The sequence below is a fragment of the Euprymna scolopes genome, chromosome 43 (assembly GCF_053919585.1).
Source record: "Euprymna scolopes isolate OS-2025 chromosome 43, ASM5391958v1, whole genome shotgun sequence".
NCBI classification, from domain to species: domain Eukaryota; kingdom Metazoa; phylum Mollusca; class Cephalopoda; order Sepiida; family Sepiolidae; genus Euprymna; species Euprymna scolopes.
The window spans coordinates 13,626,813-13,645,613 of record NC_136524.1 but is presented as its reverse complement, the minus strand read 5'-3'; the positions used below and the strand labels follow the sequence as shown (position 1 = coordinate 13,645,613).

Sequence of the window (18,801 nt, the reverse complement as noted above, 5' to 3'; positions counted from 1 at the left end):
GTATCCATACAAAGAAGTGTCAAAATAGTAAATTATGCTACTCATGTTAAGGTTTTATAGTCTTTTTGCTTACCAAATTAGTTTCTGGATTGGAGCATTGTGGACAAAGCACAAATTTTTTAATAAATCCATCCAACAACCCCTGAAGTTTAATAGCATCATGTGCACCATTAACAATGTATCGATCATTCTTCAAGTCAAATTGAGTTTGGGCACCAAGCTCACAGCCAAAGAACTTGGTGGGATCTGTAAATACAAATTAAACATGAAAATAAAGTTGATTCTGCTGAATATAAATCTTAATAAGTCATAGGCATTGTTTTCACACAAATCTTTAGGTATGTATGTTCTGAGTTTGAAATGTATTCAAGTTTACCAGGTATTACCCGAGATGTAGTTAAGTAAATTGTTTGTACATTTTAAACTTATCTATATATCTAGAAAAGTGAAATTGTGTTGGCATGTACATTTCCCTACCAAACTGTCAATTTTCAGTCTACAAATTCGAGATTTGGCATAAAGGGTATTGAGATTTGGGAAAATCTTTTTAATCGGTTTTCAGCCAGAAATTTGGTTGTCAAGGGGTCAAAGTTCAACGATTTGACCTTTGAAAACTCTACCAAACTCCTCCACCAGTTTTGGGCCTAAATACTTGAAATTTTAGATGTAGGTTCCTTGGACATGAATTAAATTAACTTGATTTGAGCCCAAAACTCAGACAAGCTTTAAGTTTTTGGCCGAAAATTTGGCTACGAAGGGGTAACAATTCAATATTATAGCAAACTATTCAGCAAATTTTGGATCTAAACATTTGGAATTTTACATAAAGGCATTCATGCAAGCTTTTGAAGTTTTAGGGCGAAAATTTGGCTGCCAAAAGGTCAAAGTTGAAGGAGACTCTACTAAACTCCGTCAATATTGGGTCTAAACACTTGAAATTTTGGATGTAAGTTACCTGGACAGGAGTCAAACAAACACACACATATATATATATATATATATATATATATTTATTACACACACACAAAGTTATGAACAGTACCTAGGGCCTGAGCAAAGCCAGGTTGAACTGCTAATAGTAAAAGTTATTCTAAATATTTTAGAATTTTATTTTAAAATGTTTCATATTACCAATCATCTAGACTAATTTTTTAGCAGAAATTGTTGCCAATAAGCAAAGTTTAATTTGTCAGTTTAATGTTATTTGGGTTTGACTTTGAAAATTGAACAATTATGTTTGATGGTTTCAAGTACCTTAAATGCTCAAGTCAGTATTATGTTAAAATTTGAAATTGGAAAAAAACTGAAGCTGCAGAAATTTCAAAAGAATAGAGAAATAGAATCAGAATTGAACACTTACACTTTGGAGGTCTTGAGAGTGCCTTAGCAATCTCTGGCATGTTGACAACAACGGTTTTGATTCCATTTCCTTTGCCTTCCACCTAGGGCAGGAAAAATAAATAAATATTCTACCAACAAGTTAAGAATTTTAAGTAACAGATTATAAATCTCACAAATTAAAGACAGAATTTTTTTTTTTTTTTTTTTTTTAATGTATCTCATTCTGGGTGTTATTTTCACATTTCGGCTGATGTAACCAACCACTTTGCATCTTTTTGGAGTTCATAATGTTGAATTGAAAATTGAACCATTTATCTACTCGCGTAGATAATTCTCATTGTGTCAGCCATGACAGTAGATAAGATTATTTTTAGTTATATATATATATATATATATTAGGAATTGAACCAAGGGTTGTCATTTAGAACACATTCTTAGCCATTGTTTTAAAACTATGAAGCCATATGAACTAACAACCTTTATGTGGCCATGGTTGACAAAGTGAGAACAAACTATCCTATGGATTAAAGAAAGGTACCCATGAAATTGTAAATACAATAACAAAGGATAAAATTATCAAGCCTTAAAAATAAAGAAAAAGAAAAACTTTCCACAAGTCAAAGCAAAGCATGTTTCAGAAAATAAACATAATTGTATCTTAGTATTTCTGATGACTAAACTTCACCCTATAGTACAAGGATCTAAAAGACCCTCTCCCCTCTTAAAAGGGGAATCAGATTTTGGAAATTAATTCTTCATAATATTAAAGTAAACCAGATCTAAATTTCTAATTTTAATTGAAGATTAGTTTTTTTATTGTCCATTATTAGATTATTAGTTTTTTTATTGTCCATTATTAGATTATTAGTTTTTTTATTGTCCATTATTAGATTATTAGTTTTTTTATTGTCCATTATTAGATTATTAGTTTTTTTATTGTCCATTATTAGATTATTAGTTTTTTTATTGTCCATTATTAGATTATTAGTTTTTTTATTGTCCATTATTAGGTTATTAGTTTTTTTATTGTCCATTATTAGGTTATTAGTTTTTTTATTGTCCATTATTAGGTTATTAGTTTTTTTATTGTCCATTATTAGGTTATTAGTTTTTTTATTGTCCATTATTAGGTTATTAGTTTTTTTATTGTCCATTATTAGGTTATTAGTTTTTTTATTGTCCATTATTAGGTTATTAGTTTTTTTATTGTCCATTATTAGGTTATTAGTTTTTTTATTGTCCATTATTAGGTTATTAGTTTTTTTATTGTCCATTATTAGGTTATTAGTTTTTTTATTGTCCATTATTAGGTTATTAGTTTTTTTATTGTCCATTATTAGATTATTAGTTTTTTTATTGTCCATTATTAGATTATTAGTTTTTTTATTGTCCATTATTAGATTATTAGTTTTTTTATTGTCCATTATTAGATTATTAGTTTTTTTATTGTCCATTATTAGATTAGTTTTTTTATTGTCCATTATTAGATTATTAGTTTTTTTATTGTCCATTATTAGATTATTAGTTTTTTTATTGTCCATTATTAGGTTATTAGTTTTTTTATTGTCCATTATTAGATTATTAGTTTTTTTATTGTCCATTATTAGATTATTAGTTTTTTTATTGTCCATTATTAGATTATTAGTTTTTTTATTGTCCATTATTAGATTATTAGTTTTTTTATTGTCCATTATTAGATTATTAGTTTTTTTATTGTCCATTATTAGATTATTAGTTTTTTTATTGTCCATTATTAGATTATTAGTTTTTTTATTGTCCATTATTAGATTATTAGTTTTTTTATTGTCCATTATTAGGTTATTAGTTTTTTTATTGTCCATTATTAGGTTATTAGTTTTTTTTATTGTCCATTATTAGATTATTAGTTTTTTTTATTGTCCATTATTAGATTATTAGTTTTTTTTATTGTCCATTATTAGATTATTAGTTTTTTTTATTGTCCATTATTAGATTATTAGTTTTTTTATTGTCCATTATTAGATTATTAGTTTTTTTATTGTCCATTATTAACCCTAACCCTATACCCAAAAAATTATGAAAAACAATTTAAATTAATTATCAATGCAAATAGTTTTCAAAGACAATTTAACAAAAATAGTTTTGCAAAGAAACCGGAGTTCTAATGCTAACAAAAGGGAGGTAAATCTTTTCTGAAAAATGAAAAGATTTAGCTAAATTTAGCTTTGTTTTCAAAAATAGTTTTCATTAATAATGGTTTTCTGTAATTTTTCATGACTACGACACAAGTCAATAGACATTGGTTTCACTTGAAAATCAATATACCACTTTTTGAAATGACCATACAAGTAGTTTATTTGCTTATCTATGGAATTACATCATTGTTTAAAAATGATATCTAAGCATCCATATCCATTGAAACAGACTTAAATTTAGTAATTCACGGCTAATCAATTAATAGTAATACTTCCTATCATTGATGTAAACATTAACTTGGAATCAAGTACAATATTTGTTAATCTGGTTAAGAAACAAAATGACTTGAGTTACTCATAAAATAAATGAATAAAAAATAAAAACGTTAAGTAGCATTTTAAATCAATCAATATGAATGACAAATTACTCTGGACTCGCAGATTAGTACCTGTCCTTGGCTTGCAAGTTCACTAGAATCTCTTGATAGAAATTGCAACTTCAATTTTATTAGAATTTGTTAGAGTTAAAAGAATCTTACTATTTTGAAAAAAAAAAAAAAAAAATTTTTAAAAGCCGCTGTAAAAAACTCAGTAATTAGCACATTCTGCCAGCCCAAATAAAACCCATTTCAAAAAGCACCCTTGTACCTTTTATTTCAGATTGTATTCAAAACATTTATGGTTAAGATGCAGATTGAATACACACAAACAAAATCTACCTCCTTGCCAAGATCAACTGATTTTGAAAAGCCGCATTCCCAGTAGGAACTCAGGACTATTAGAAGTAAACTAAACCATTTCCAGAGAGAAAAGAAACCCTTGAGTAAGAAAGCTCTCTAGAACTGAACATACTTCAAGCCAATAGCAAAAAAGCCACTGCCTAGCTAGTTTGAATCAGATTTTATATATATATATATATATATATATATATATATGATGATTGCAACGTCTTGTCAGACGCGTACCACGTCCCCAGACACTTAAAGTCCACGAGCCCAAAAATGTCTTTTCAGTCTTACTGGCAAATTTACACGCTCAAGCATACATGACACTGAAGACATACACATGTATGCATTTATACACATGTACATATGATGGCAGATCAATTATTACATGCTTTCCATTGCCACAGGACTATTTTTATAGACAAATGCCTGAGGGAGTATCTATACAAAGATTTTACAGAGTTTTACCTTTGTACGACAGCTAAATCTCTCGGTTCAAAATGTTGATCCAGCAACAAGCAAGAAGATAGCCAGCAACAAGTCAAACTACAGACCAGCTTAATACGGGTACTGGTCTCCCGGTTTATGTTTTTTTTAAAAATTAGATTTGCTTCTCGTAGAGGGGTTGCTTATGGGAGCCCTCTCCACCCTGCATACACATGGAATAAACATGCATACACACATACATACGCATGTACACACACACATGAAGGAGCGTTCCAAAAGTCATATCTCCAATGATCAGGATGAAGGTGATGGGTACAATTCAATGAGGTAGAAAAAAAAAAAAAAAAAAAGAAAAAGTGCTCACACACACTTTGTATGAGAGAGTCACTCGAAGAGTTTGTGCAACTTTACAAAGGAATGGATGTAGGAGTCAAACGAAAACAAAATTTAACAGATCAGTACTAAAACGTCTGGACTTTGACAGATTTCACAAATAAGTGGACGTAGGAATCAGACGAAAACAAATATCCAACTGAACGCCTGGACATTTTTTTTTTTTTTTTTTTTAAATAAAATGTTTGTTTACAAGACATACACACTTCTGCTGTAGACAATGATGATGGCAAACGTCACATTTTACAAATAAATGGACGTGGAAATACAAACTATTAAATATTTTAACTTATTCAAATTTCGTATTTACCATTATAGAGCTTATTTTATAGATTATATTATACCCAACATATATTGATTTCAAAAGTAAAAGAAATAAAAGACTTTGATACCATCAGCTAGTATCAAAACCAAAACATAGCTCACCTGTCTTATCCTCTTAGCCACGTCCATATGCATGTAAAAGTTAAAAAATAACCTAAAAATGTATCTTTGCGCACGCAAACATGAGCACTAAATCAACTTACATCTAAGTTCCAATTTTTAGAAATTTTTTACTACTTCGCAGCTTTTTTTTTTTTTTACTGGCTTAAAACTAAATTGAATTTGTTCACAGGTTCAATCTCCCTGTACACCAAAATTGACAGGAATTTGGTAGAGACTATTCTCCAAACAGACTTTCACATACAAATTTTTTCCTTTTTAAAAAAATCTTTGAGTTTGGGAAGTTTAGCCTGCTTTAATTTTTTGGGTGTTTTTCAGCATTGTTTAGAAAAGTAAATGCTTGTTGCATTAAATTTTTACATTTTCATGAATTTACATAGAACTGGTACAGATCATATTGCACAAGGGGAAATATTTAAAAAATTTGTTGGATTAGAAGATATATACATTTATATTCTTACTCAAAATTTTTATACTTTTTTTTTTTTTTTACATAGGCATCACCACATTATCAAGGCCAAGAGGCCACTCAAGGATAAGGGTTAAAGAGTGTACAGTAGAAATTGGACAATATAGTAATCATTAGTAATGAAAATTTGGTAAATTTGATAACTTATATGGAACGGCTCATCAAGAACTTATTTACGTTAGACTTGAACACAACCATATTGTAGTCAGCTGGAAAGCAGGAAAACGGAAGACAATTCCACAGGCGTGCAGTTCTAAAAAAGAAGCTTTGTTCATGGAATCTACGTTTAGGTTTAGGCACAGATAAAGAGTGGGGGGAATTAGTGATAGTGTTTACAGCTAGACGAGTGTTTCTTGTGAAAGTTTGGCGAGGGGGGACCATAGACGAACACTTTCCATGAAAATAACGATACATCAGAGACAAACTCGCAACATCTCTTCTGTGAGATAGAGGTTGCAAGGAGGAGAAAAGGACATCTCCTACGAGGCTACGAAGTCTATTTTGAACTCTATCAAGGCAGGACAAGTTCTTTCTAGCAGCTCCTGCCCAGACGTGGCAACAGTATTCCATCTTTGGACGTACCTGGCTCTTATATAGATAGAGAATAGCATCAGTAGTGAGATATCTACCGGATCGATAGAAAGATCCCACCATTTTTCCAGCGGCCTTGGCAACAGATTTGATGTACGTGTTCCATTTAAGATCAGGAGTAATGGTCAAGCCCAGAAGCTTGTCAAAACTTGAGGCCTCCTGAAGACGAGAGCCATTCATTTCAATTGATGCCAGATGTGGATCAGAATGTTGATGATGTAAAGAGAGAAGCTTGGTTTTAGATGCATTAAAAGTAACCAGCCACTCCTTACCCCATTGTACTACGTGCTCAAGATCAGAGGAGAGAGAATTGGAGAGAACTTGGTCGTTTACTGTCTTAGATGTGCTACCATAAATGGTAGTGTCGTCAGCATAGATGTCTACAAATGATGTAAGGATGTGATTTGGAAGATCATTAATGTAGATCAGGAAAAGAGTTGGGCCCAGGATGGACCCCTGAGGAACACCGGCATTAATACTGTGAGCTTCTGATTTTTGCCCATCAACTACTACTCTTATGAACCTATCAGAAAGAAATGATTTAATAATTAAGACATTTCCAGCAATACCATAGCTAGAGATCTTATGAAGTAAACCTTTATGCCATACCCTATCAAAGGCCTTAGATATGTCAAGAGCAATTGCCCTAGAAAGGTTGCCTCCGTCGAGAGATTTGCTAATCCTACGAGATATAACTGTAAGGACATCTGCTGTAGATCTAGCAGAATGGAAACCATATTGAGTGTCACTAAGAAGGTTATTTTTGTTGAGATGGGTGATTACTTTTCTATTTAACAGATTCCAGCAACTTACTCATGACGCACAGGAGACTTATTGGCCTGTACTGAGAGGGGGATGAGCGATCACCTGAATTCTTAAATACAGGGCATACTGATGAAATTTTCCAGGGAGATGGGAAACTATTCTCCTTAAGACAACGTTTAAACAGTTTTGTAAGTATGGGTGCTAGTTCAGGTTGAAGTTTTTTGAGTACTATAATTGGAATACCATCAGGGCCAGTTGCTTTACTCGAATCAAGGTTTTTGATTAGCTTTGCAACATCACGTACAGATATACGTATATCACATAGCGTGTTTTCTGATACAGGAGGAAATATTGGGGGTTGGCGGCCTTGATCGCAAAGGGTAGAATTAGCTGCAAAGTTCTTAACAAAGAGTTTGGCTTTGTCTGATGCTGACGAGATTACCTCAGGTCCATTGATAATAGTTGGGATGGAGCACACGCTTCTGTTCAGGATTCTGTTTGCTATTTGCCAAAACTGGTGGGAACCAAGCCGCTGCTCAGCTACTTTGGACTTAACAGATTGAGCATACAACTCTCTTGCATTCTTTATTACTTTCTTACAATGGTTGCTGGCAGTCCTGAAAGCGGCTTTAGTTTTCATACATCTATTACGTTGGAAACAGTTGAAAAAGTGATTTCTTAGCCCCTGAATCTGTTCTTTGACTTGATAATTATACAGGAAACTAGTTATGATAATACCAGCATGGATACCCAGCGTTGACATGAAATTCCGTTTGAAACACCCCTGCTATACTAAGGATAATGATCACTTTCATTGTGAGTAACAATGTTACCCCCCCCCAACAATTTCAAAATTAAAAGAACGGATACAAATGGTAGAATAGATTTTCACTAATGTAATATGCCAAAGAGGTTACCTCTTGAGCATGTATTTTGCTAAAATCATACTATGTATAGAAATGAAAGAATTAATACAAGTTTTCAGTATGAAAATTAGGGAATAAATAGACCTTATGTATATATTAATCAAATTGTGAATGTTTACAAATTTTTATATATTATTAAAACTCATAGACAGGTGCAAAAAAAAGATTTGGAAACCACTGTTGTATGCTTTTGCTTTGTCATCTTTATCTATGTCAATTTTACCTATCACAGAAGATCTGATAAATATGCTAGCAGTAAAGAAAAGCCATTAATATCAAAATTAAAAGGGAAAACTAGATAGACATAATTGACCCAGATGAAAAGGTTCTTAACGCTACCAAGAACAAAACAGTAATTATACTGAAAATCAATCTATATATCCTTAATCTATATATATAAAAGCGAAAATGTATGTATGTACGCTTTTCCTCGATGTCCACAAAAGGCTTCTTTCAGAGAAGCGCTCGCTCGCTTCACAACTTAAAACTTTTTATATCATCTATAAATTGTAATATCTCACACTTAACCACGGAGCTCGCTTGTCTATTTAATTTTATTGACTTTCAAACGTTAATTATTTGACATTTCCAGCATCGGCACGCGTTACATTCGGTTTTCGGTATAAACAAAAAACGAAACTCGACTAATTACTGGCCGAAAGCCAGTGGTCTCTAGAGAGCTAAGTAACGTTTAGTCAATGTCGACTTCGTCATATCAGACGGTAGCTTTCATTTTGAGACGAGACGAGACGCTCCCCCTAATAAACAGGGAGCGGGTTTTTAAAAACAAACAAACCGATTTATTGACCTCATTAAAAACTGTCCCACACAAAATGCTAACTGCTGAATACCTATCGCCGTCACGTCAATGAAAAACGCGCACCTGTTTTTTTTTTTTTTCACACTTTACTAATTTCCAACTGCACGTCAAGGCTTCGTTTTTTTCACGGGCACCTGTTTTTTTTTCACACACACCTACAAACCCGGGCAACGCCGGGTACCCCATCGCTAGTAGTTTATACAAGGAAACAAGACCGGACATTACTCAGGATTGAATTAGAACAGTTCTGAACTCAAACATGTACTCAGTAATTGATTAATTAGAAAACAAGTGACATTAATTGAGGCACCTCAGTAAAACCTGGAATGAAGGAGAACCCCTGCTTCAAGCTGTGAACCAATATTAAGATTTGTATAATTTTCTAGTTATAAAATGAAACAGTATTTCCCCTCTAAGAAAGAAAAAAAAATAAATAAATAAAAAAGGCAAACATGACTACTGTAGAATCCCAGGATACGTTTTTTTTTTTTTACAGGTTATATTATTTATGCTATTTGATTTTCTTTTTTATTATATATATATATATATATATATATATATATACACGTCGGCATATGCAAAGTATCTAAACTTCTGACTATTTTGTTTACAGACTTTAAACTTGATATATAAAATACACCTGATTTGGCTTTTATTCTGTAAACATAAATGCTAAGGGGTAAAAATTGAACAATTGGCAGGAGAAAATCAACTAACTTCTGGGCATGTGAACATATACATTTTTAGCTTGAAGTCGCTAATTATTTTTAGCCTTTTTTTTTTTTTAATTCATTTGTTGATAGCTCAGACAGTAACGATGAAGGTTGGCCGTTTTGGTTTTAATTCCAGCTGATGGCACTAAAGTCTTTTTTCTTTTTAACTTTTGAAATCATTACTATATATATTGGATACAATATAATCAATGGAGTATTTGCCCTAATACAAAATCTGCATAAATTGAAATATATTTAAGCGTATTTTATGACCGGGCTGCCTACTAGTAACACACACACTGGTCATGAAGGTCTATCTCTCCAACTCATAAGAGTTGGACAAAAAAAAAAAAAAAAAAAAAAAGAACTCAACTCTTAAGTTTACAAGACTTACTTTGGCTATGAGACGAGGCATCTTATATCGGTAAAACTGGTCTGCAACATTGCTGTTGACATTAACGCAAGCCATTCTGATTGATTTTTGTGACACTTGTGTTTACGATGAATACTACTGTCCGGAAAGCGCCAATGGCTCCAAACCGTGGAGAAATTCATAAAACCTTGGTCGAATTTACTTCGGGCCGAACTCTCAGTTCTCGTGCTCAGAGGGCACAATGACAACTCTGAAATGTCAAATAAAATAAAAATCAAAGCATATGGTTAGAACACTTTACTAAGTTTTTGTTTAATTTCTCCAAAATTCTAAAAACTTCAAAATTGACTATCAATATGGAAGCTTTTGGAATATTCATTAAGTGCTTTTACTGATAGGTCCCCATCATGGTGGACAACATTGATTTAGTAAAATCCAGTATCTAGTTACAACATAAATACCATATTGCTAAGCAGGTGTGGTTCACCATGGGGACAGCTATAAAAGCATTGAATAACGATACAAGTTCCATGAAAAAAAAAAAAAAAAAAAAAAAAAAAAAAAAAAAAAAAATCAATTGCCGGTGGCGGACCTGAACGCGAGTGCTGTTTTTTTTTTTTTTTTTTTTTTTAAAAACTTAAAGTTTTTTCCGACGATTATCATAGATTACAGACTTACTGTTAGAAAAATTGACAAAAAATAAATTCAATGACTTTTAAAGTTCTAATCACGTAACACGTCGATAAAGAACTGGACAGTAAGTCTGGTAGCACTGAAGTAATACGTTATGAGAAAGTGAACCAACTCCCTTCTTAACAGCCATTAATTTTTTAAAGATTTTTTCTAATATTATTATAGGCACCGGCTGGCACCGCCAAAACTGGGGTGGGTGGGGGCAGGTATGTACTTTTTGACGGACCGTCTTTTAAAAATCTACCAAAAATCAGGTAATTATCCAATCAATACGAAGTTTTCAGAGATTAAGAGAAGAATGAACTTTATAACAGTGTACTTATTTTTCATAAACGAGATATATATATATATATATATATATATTTTTTTTTAGGGGGTTTCAAATATGCTTAAAATAATCATCTGAAACTGAACAAAAAACACTGTCTTGTTGTAAGGGACAAGATTATAGATTAAAAAAAAAAAATTGTTTGCATACCTTATTTTGACGTCTAAATATCAGAAATTCGATTGTTTAATTATTCCGCTTTTGAGTTTTTGAAGTGTGAAATTCAGTGAATATGTTAAGTAAAATTAGTTTAAGTTAAGCAAAACAAAAAATTTTTTTAAAAATGTTTATACAAAAAAAGCCATTTTAAAATCATTGATAAATTAATTTTTTTTAGCGAGCCGAATAATGCATGCCCATTATTAAACAGGGAATGCTTTGAAGAATCGATAAAAAAAAAAAAAAAAAAAAGATAAATATTGTGCCCATTGTGTTAATATTTTTTCAATCCCATTTGAAAACGTTTGCCGCATTTCGACTATGGTGGATTAAACGTGCTGAAATAATTTTTTTTTCAGCTGCTTTAAACCCCCCCCCCCACACACATTGAAAACCAAACTCATACAAATGGTCACCCATCTGATACTGGCCAGCCTCAGCGTTAATAAAATGGTCACCTATCTGATACTGGCCAGCCTCAGCGTTAATAACATATTGAAATTTTCGTCACTGAAAAATAAGTTTTTTTTTTTGGCCAGTTTGGTCTTCGGTAGTTTGCTTTTTATCAAGTATAAATGTAAACATTGTATCGAATCGACGCGAAGTAACTGGTTGCCTATATGAATAAGTGGAATTATTTGAAATCCAGGTACTTATAATATTTTTGCTATTCTAATAGAAAATCACCCTAAATCTTAGACAAGAAATAAACAAATTAATTCTTTCAAAAACTTTTCTTTTTTTTTTTTTTAACTATTTAATACGTTTGGGTAAAACAAAAAATTCCAATTGTTAACTTTTAGGGAAAATTTAACATTTAAAATTGAATTAAAAATAGTACAAATTTTTTTTACATATTTTGCTTTCTATATGATCAAATTCAGGGTTTTATCTTTCTGGAAAAAAAAAAAGTTATAATAATGGATTTTAATAAATGTAATTTCGTTTAAAAAAACAACTTGGGGTTTGTATTACTGTACACCTTCAATAATGTGCCGAGTTGTTAACTTAAAGAAATGTTCAAATAATCAGATTTTTTTTTTTTTTCACAGTTCAAATAATTAGAATTAAAAAAAAAAAAAAAAAAAAAAAAAAAAAAAAAAAAAAGCCTCTATGCGCCCTCGGTTGTATTTTCTTTTCGTTACGACACAGACTTTCATCTCCCCAAATTATTCCGAGGCCCCTTAATTTGTTTTATGTGAAGGGGCCTTCACTGAAGGGCACCTCCAACAATAATTTTTGTTCCTTTTTACTTTTGACAAATGACGCCCTTTTCGTAAGATATTTTCTCGTAAGAAAATTTTCGCCTCATTGTTAACAACTCAAGAATTTGGTAATTTTCTGCCTCGACACCGCTTACGCCAGACGGCTTTTCCCCACACTCAGAACGAGTCGGGACCCTATCCGTACAGGTTAACGATTAAGTCTAAAGCTAGGTTAATCATCGGAAAAAGTTAATTGTAAAACACGCATTTTTAGTGGATGAGCACTCTCGTACACGTCTGCAATCAATTTTACATTAAAAAAAAACTTCAGGATTAAACTTTTGTTTAAGAATCGAATTATAGAACTAATTTAAAAATAGAATTAGTCAAGCAAGCTATGGAGTATACATTTCAAGACAATGATTGAGGATCCATGCATGTGGGACACAGCTTTGAATATACATAATCTGTATTGCAAATATGGCTAAACTGAAGGAAAAAAAAAAAAAAAAAAAAAAAAAACACCTCTAAATTCACTTTCTTAAAATAATAATAATAAAAAAAAAAAAATCTGACACTAAATATATAATGGTGAGGCTCTAACTGAATGAGAATTTAATTTAACGTAGTCTTATCGAGAAAAGGAGATCCAACGGAGACACATGCGTAATTAACAATTTATTTTATACTAAAGAAATTGAACTGGAAAAGTTTCACTGATTCACGAAAACAGCAAGAATTTCTTAATTGGAAACGTTTAGATTTAAGTTCGATTCAATCTTTAAACCAAAATAGAAACTACGAGGTAGGAAAAAATAAAATTTAACAGAACAATATGGTTATATTGCTTAGATTTATTCAGATCTTGAAAAAAATTTCCTTTAACATATGGATAATAGACAAAACAGGTCGCAATGGTAAACTATAATTTACGTGGACGACTTGTAAATGAAGTTCATTCAATAGGATAAGATATTTAAATAAAAGACAAATTATTGTATATTTATATACATCAAACCTTCTCCTGCATCGTGTCAAAATGGACACTTTATCGCCGGCGTCCATTAAGAAAAAATTACAATTGACGGTATAGTAAAACTGGACACCTCGCACCCTAAGTACAGAGGAGAACAGAAAATTTGACTAAGATTGTGGGGGCCACCCGAATCTTCATTTTTAACATCTTTTACACGAAGTGGTTTTCTTGATAGGCATCTTAAAACTGAAAAAAATGATTGTCATTAAAATAACAGTGTTGCAAACAATTTGATTGAATTAATTGAATGATCAAGCAATATATATTAAGATATTTGGTTATATTAAACCAAAATAAATTAATTTGGTTTGTATTATATTATTCAATGGTATAAAGCTAGAATTAACCAATTAAAAAGAAAAAAATTCTTACTGACAACGAGCTGACTGAGGTTTTGCGTGAAGATGTGTCTTTACAAAATGGACACAAAAAGGTGTTTTTCGTAAAAAAAAAAAAAATTAAATTAAAATAGAGACTGGAGCGGTGTCTATCGAGAAAAATCACCTTAACTTCCGAATTAATTTGACGGCCGTTGAAGCAAAGCCGAATTTAGGGTTCGAATCGCGATATTGAAATTCCAACCACCAACCGGATGTAAGGTTGTTTAGCGAAGGAAAGGACAGATTTTAGTTTTCATTATCGCCACTTACTCTAGTTAAGAAGCGTTGATTGGACTATTGTCAAGAATACGGTCCAACATTCTTTTGAAAGAAAAAAGTGGAGTGGGGGATAACTTAATTGGTTAATTTGATAACTAAAAAAAAAAAAAAAAAAAATTTTTTTAATCATTAATGTTATAACATTATATTAACATTTCTCAAAATCTGTTAGAAGCAACTTCTATCGCGTTTGCTATGTGCTTTAAGACGAATTTTCTGTGAGTTTATTCTGAACAATTGCAGAGGATTGTCAAAGGATATATTTATTTTCCTAATGATAACACCTTAATTTTTTATGGTACCGTCGTATAAAACTTCTGCAATTTATTTTTGTATAGAGCATTATTACAGGGTGTCGATGTGCAATATATTTACAAACTTTTCATAAAAAGCAGATTTGTTAAATCAAAAAGAAATTGAAGATATTGCCTGTTACATTTGAAGTTTACAAAAAAAAAAAAAACATTGAGGTACTCATTAGGCATTGAATTCCATGGCGACCAGCAGAAAAATAATGGTCGCTCCCTTAGCAAAACAAATAAATCTTATCAAAGTCAAGATAAGTTACTTTTCTACCTAATTAGATAAGTTTTTGTGTTTTTCTTTGATGTAAAATGTTTATACGGTTCGAAAAACGAGTAATGTTGAGCGTGAGCGCTGCCGGAGGGGGGGGGGGACTAAGGAGCGATGATTATTTTTTTCTGCTGGTCGCCATGTAACTCAACGCCCAAGGAGTACCAACATTGATTTTATGGTATTTTTTTACGACCTGAACCAGCATAGTATAAATACCCTCAACCACCCCATGTTAAGAACGGCTTTCGGAATACCCTCCAAACCTCGAAAGCCGTTCTTAACATGGGAAGGTTGGAGCGTTTTATAAGCGCTCGCCGCTGGGGCAGTGGGGAACGTCGTAAAAGTTCTCCGATTTTATTTTCATAATTAATGTTTTGTAATTTTTTACGGTAAAAATTAAGATTACTATTTGCAGGCCTAAATAAGCCCGGATACTAGTTTCGAATCACCACCGGCGTCACGTTCGGCCGTCATGGTAAAGAGTAGGAAATTTCAACATTACTAAGAAAATATTAATATTTCCCGTTCTTTACAAGGTGGTGACTGGTGAGTGGTGAGCACTACCCATATAAGTTAAAATAAATATAGTTTTAGTTTATACTACGTAGGTTAGCGTTTAATCTTTAATCAATTAAAATGACAAAAACACTAATGTATTTCAAAGAGTACTGTACTACTGTCGAATAGAGACAATTTTAAATAATTACCGCGATAATCTTTTTTTAATGGTATATTCTTAACGTGGGAATTGATAATCTGCGCACATATGCTTTTTTCTTCAAAAGCTGACTAATCAAAATTTATGGTCGAATGAAATTAGCAAAATAAGTTAAAAATGATAAATAAGCACTCCAGAGAAATTAATAAAACTAAAAAATAATTATCAAGTTTTAAATTGAATAGACTATTGTCAAAAAAAAAAAAAAAAAAAAAAAATACGTGATTAATTTAAACAGCGGACTATTTTTTGTTCTCATCAGCAAAAGATTATAGTTAAATATTAAATTTATACTTACTGTCTTGATGCAATAAGGACATAAAACCGACAAACAGAAAGGACTGAAGAAATAGGAATAAGTTTTTTCGATTGGCAACAGCTGAAAAGAGAACAACAAAGTTCCTCGTTCTGGTCGCGAGAATATGGCCGTCTTCCTTCTTTTGTGCAAGCTACTACTCGTAGTATAGGTCGCTGAGTATATAAACTTATATATATATCTAAAGATATATATATATATATATAATATTATAGATCGAGGTTATCCGTGTCTATATATTGAGAAAATATTAGTGGTAAAGTTCTTTAAGGATTTTTAACAAGAAAAATTGTAAGTCTTTGTAGAAGGTATTTATAAAGACGTCGACGCCGTCTACCTCAAAGGGAATGAAGTGGTGGGGGGAAAGAGAGAACTTGAATGAATGTTAGTAAGCGATAAAAATGGGGATACTACTTGTCCAGTTAAGGTTCTTTTTCTCACGATATGACCACGATACTTCCAAAAATGGCGCGTGAAGGATTTTATATAGGTGTGGGATTAAAAAAAAAAAGATCCGAGCCCTTAATCAGAATCTGAAAAACAATAAAAATAGAAATTAAAAAAAAAAAAAAAAAAAAAAAAAAAAGAATTAGGTTAAAATCTATAATCACGGCCCTGACATAAAATTTAATGAATTAAGAGCATTTCACTAAAAAAAAAAAAAAAAAAATTTTTTATTAACTCTAATACTAAAAAGCAAAGTCTAAAATATATCACTTTAATTATTTTTAACACTTGTACAGTTTAACATTGACCCTGAAAATATCGTAAAAATAGAATCAATACAAAAATTTTGATAGATTTTTAAAGTTTAAAAATTGAAAAATATTGAGTTCGGAAAATTCATTACTGTTTAAAAAAATATATATATATTTCTATTACTTTTAAAACAACTGTAATAGTTTATTTTGGAAGTATAATCCATAAAGAAAATAAATAACCCACTTTTAACAGAGAAATTACGAGATTTTTATATTGTATTCGCAGTTTCGTGTTAGGGGTGTCAAAAATTCGGTAAATTTATACAAACACCGTGACAGCGAATTAACCCTAACCCTAAACCCTAACCCTGTCACGGTGTTTGTATAATAATACCAAAAATTCCTACAAAAATTCTGATACTGCTAGAGGGTAACTAAATGAATATTAAAAAAACACATGGAGAATAATTCGAGAAAAAGTGCGTGCAAAGGTCGTGATTACAGATTTTTATCAGTACAAAACACATCTACAAATTAAATGACAAAGGGGTAAATAATTAACTGAATAAATAACGAAGGTGGACAGTAAATACCCCACCAATAATGATCTACAGAATTCTTAATTTAAGATAATTTTGTAGTTTACGGACAAAGTTATAGATATAGGATTTTAAAAATTTTACGGTATCTTGTTTAAATTATTGACTAGAAAGTATAGATTTAAAGTGCCCTGCCCATGTTAAGAATCGATTTCTAAATCATTTCAGCACGGTTCGTTAACTGCAGAAGTATAAAAATTTAAGGTATTCGGTGGTACTGTTTTAAGTATTTAGGGAGGAGGGGATCGATTTGCCATGTTAATTTCAAGTATATATTTTTTTAAATTTTTATTTCATTAAGGGTTATTTCAATCATTAAAGAAGCCTTAAAATAAGTTAAAACAAGCAAAACAACTCATCCAGGTAAGCAGAAGAGGAATTTCTCTTTCAAGTAACATTGCCTACTTTTTTCTTCATTTTTGTAACTAGAAGTTAAATCCACATATAATTTCAAGACATGACAAGCATTTGAATTGCCACCCTCTTTCCATCGAAAAAGAAAGAGAAAGGGGAGTATGTACGTGGCAAATTGACCCCCCCCCCCTATCCGTAAGACATGCATGACGATTTCAGAGCTATAAAACCATATTACGTATATATTAGGTGGGGAGGGAGTAGTAGAGAAGTCAAACTTGCCTTTGGTAACTTTTTCTCGTTTGTTGGCTTCTCTGCTAAATCACATTTTATTGTATATTAATTTACCCAGAATATTCGAAGTTATTTGAGCATTAGTCTTCATAAATCTTTTAAATATAATTAGCATATTAGATTATGAATAGTTACATTCATTGTAAAATAAACTTATGTAGATGAAACAACAGGAATAGTAGTTTGAGAGTTAACTTATAAGTGATTTAATTTTATTTAATAGTTTCTATTTAATTGCCTCCACATGAGGGCAGAGTTAAACACAAGATCAGTTTTTAATGTGGATAAAATCCAGCTCCCAAAAATTGCCTCTTTCTAGAAGTTTTCCTCCACTGGCCGAAGACAGAAAAAGAAGTGTAGTATCAGAACAGTTCCTAGCCAAAAGAATTCAAGTATTTACATTTAAGAGAAATTTTCAAAGAAAGTGGCCATACTAAGAGATGATTTCAAGATGAAGCATTCAGTTTCTACTTAACAAAACAGCGCCTGAAAGAAAAATATGGTAGGCAATAGATGTGAAAAGAAAATGATACGCAGTTATAACTTATTAGGAAAGATTTAAGAAAAAAAAAAATGTGTGTGTGTAAGAAGGGGTAGAAAAATATTTACTTACAGACAAGGCAACGACTACTCACTTTGTCGAAAAATCCTGGTCTTAGATTTGGTGATGGTAGGAGTATGAGAAAAGGAGAGGGTAGCAATTAGTAAAGTGACGGAAGCACTAACTCTCGTGTGCGCGCGAGATATCCATAAAGTCTCGTGACACAGCATGACCTTTCCGTAATAATTTAATTGTAAAAGAACATATACTTTCAACTATACGACTAAAGTTTGTAAAAGAGGCCCATCATAGTTATTTTTTTTAGTTTACGTTTAAATTTTTAATGTATTTGAAAGATAAAAACCCAAAATAAATCGTTAAAACAAAAAAATGTATATTTTCGTTTTTATTTGTGCAATTACAGTGGAGAATGTTGTCATG

General features: G+C 31.4%; 1 protein-coding gene across 7 annotated transcripts in view; it reads right to left on the bottom strand.

The window, feature by feature from the left end:
• The window catches only part of LOC145268196 (eukaryotic translation initiation factor 5-like), a gene marked incomplete at its 3' end in the record, with an annotated part of 42,432 nt that extends 23,846 nt beyond the window's left edge, over window positions 1–18,586 (bottom strand). Inside the window, 5 exon segments of one of the 7 annotated variants that reach the window (XM_080123448.1) lie at window positions 74–246; window positions 1,361–1,442; window positions 10,203–10,431; window positions 15,854–16,404; window positions 18,433–18,586. In XM_080123448.1, the coding sequence (XP_079979574.1) occupies window positions 74–246; window positions 1,361–1,442; window positions 10,203–10,277 (330 nt within the window). 7 annotated transcript variants of the gene reach the window in all.
• Between the last annotated feature and the right edge of the window lie 215 nt (window positions 18,587–18,801).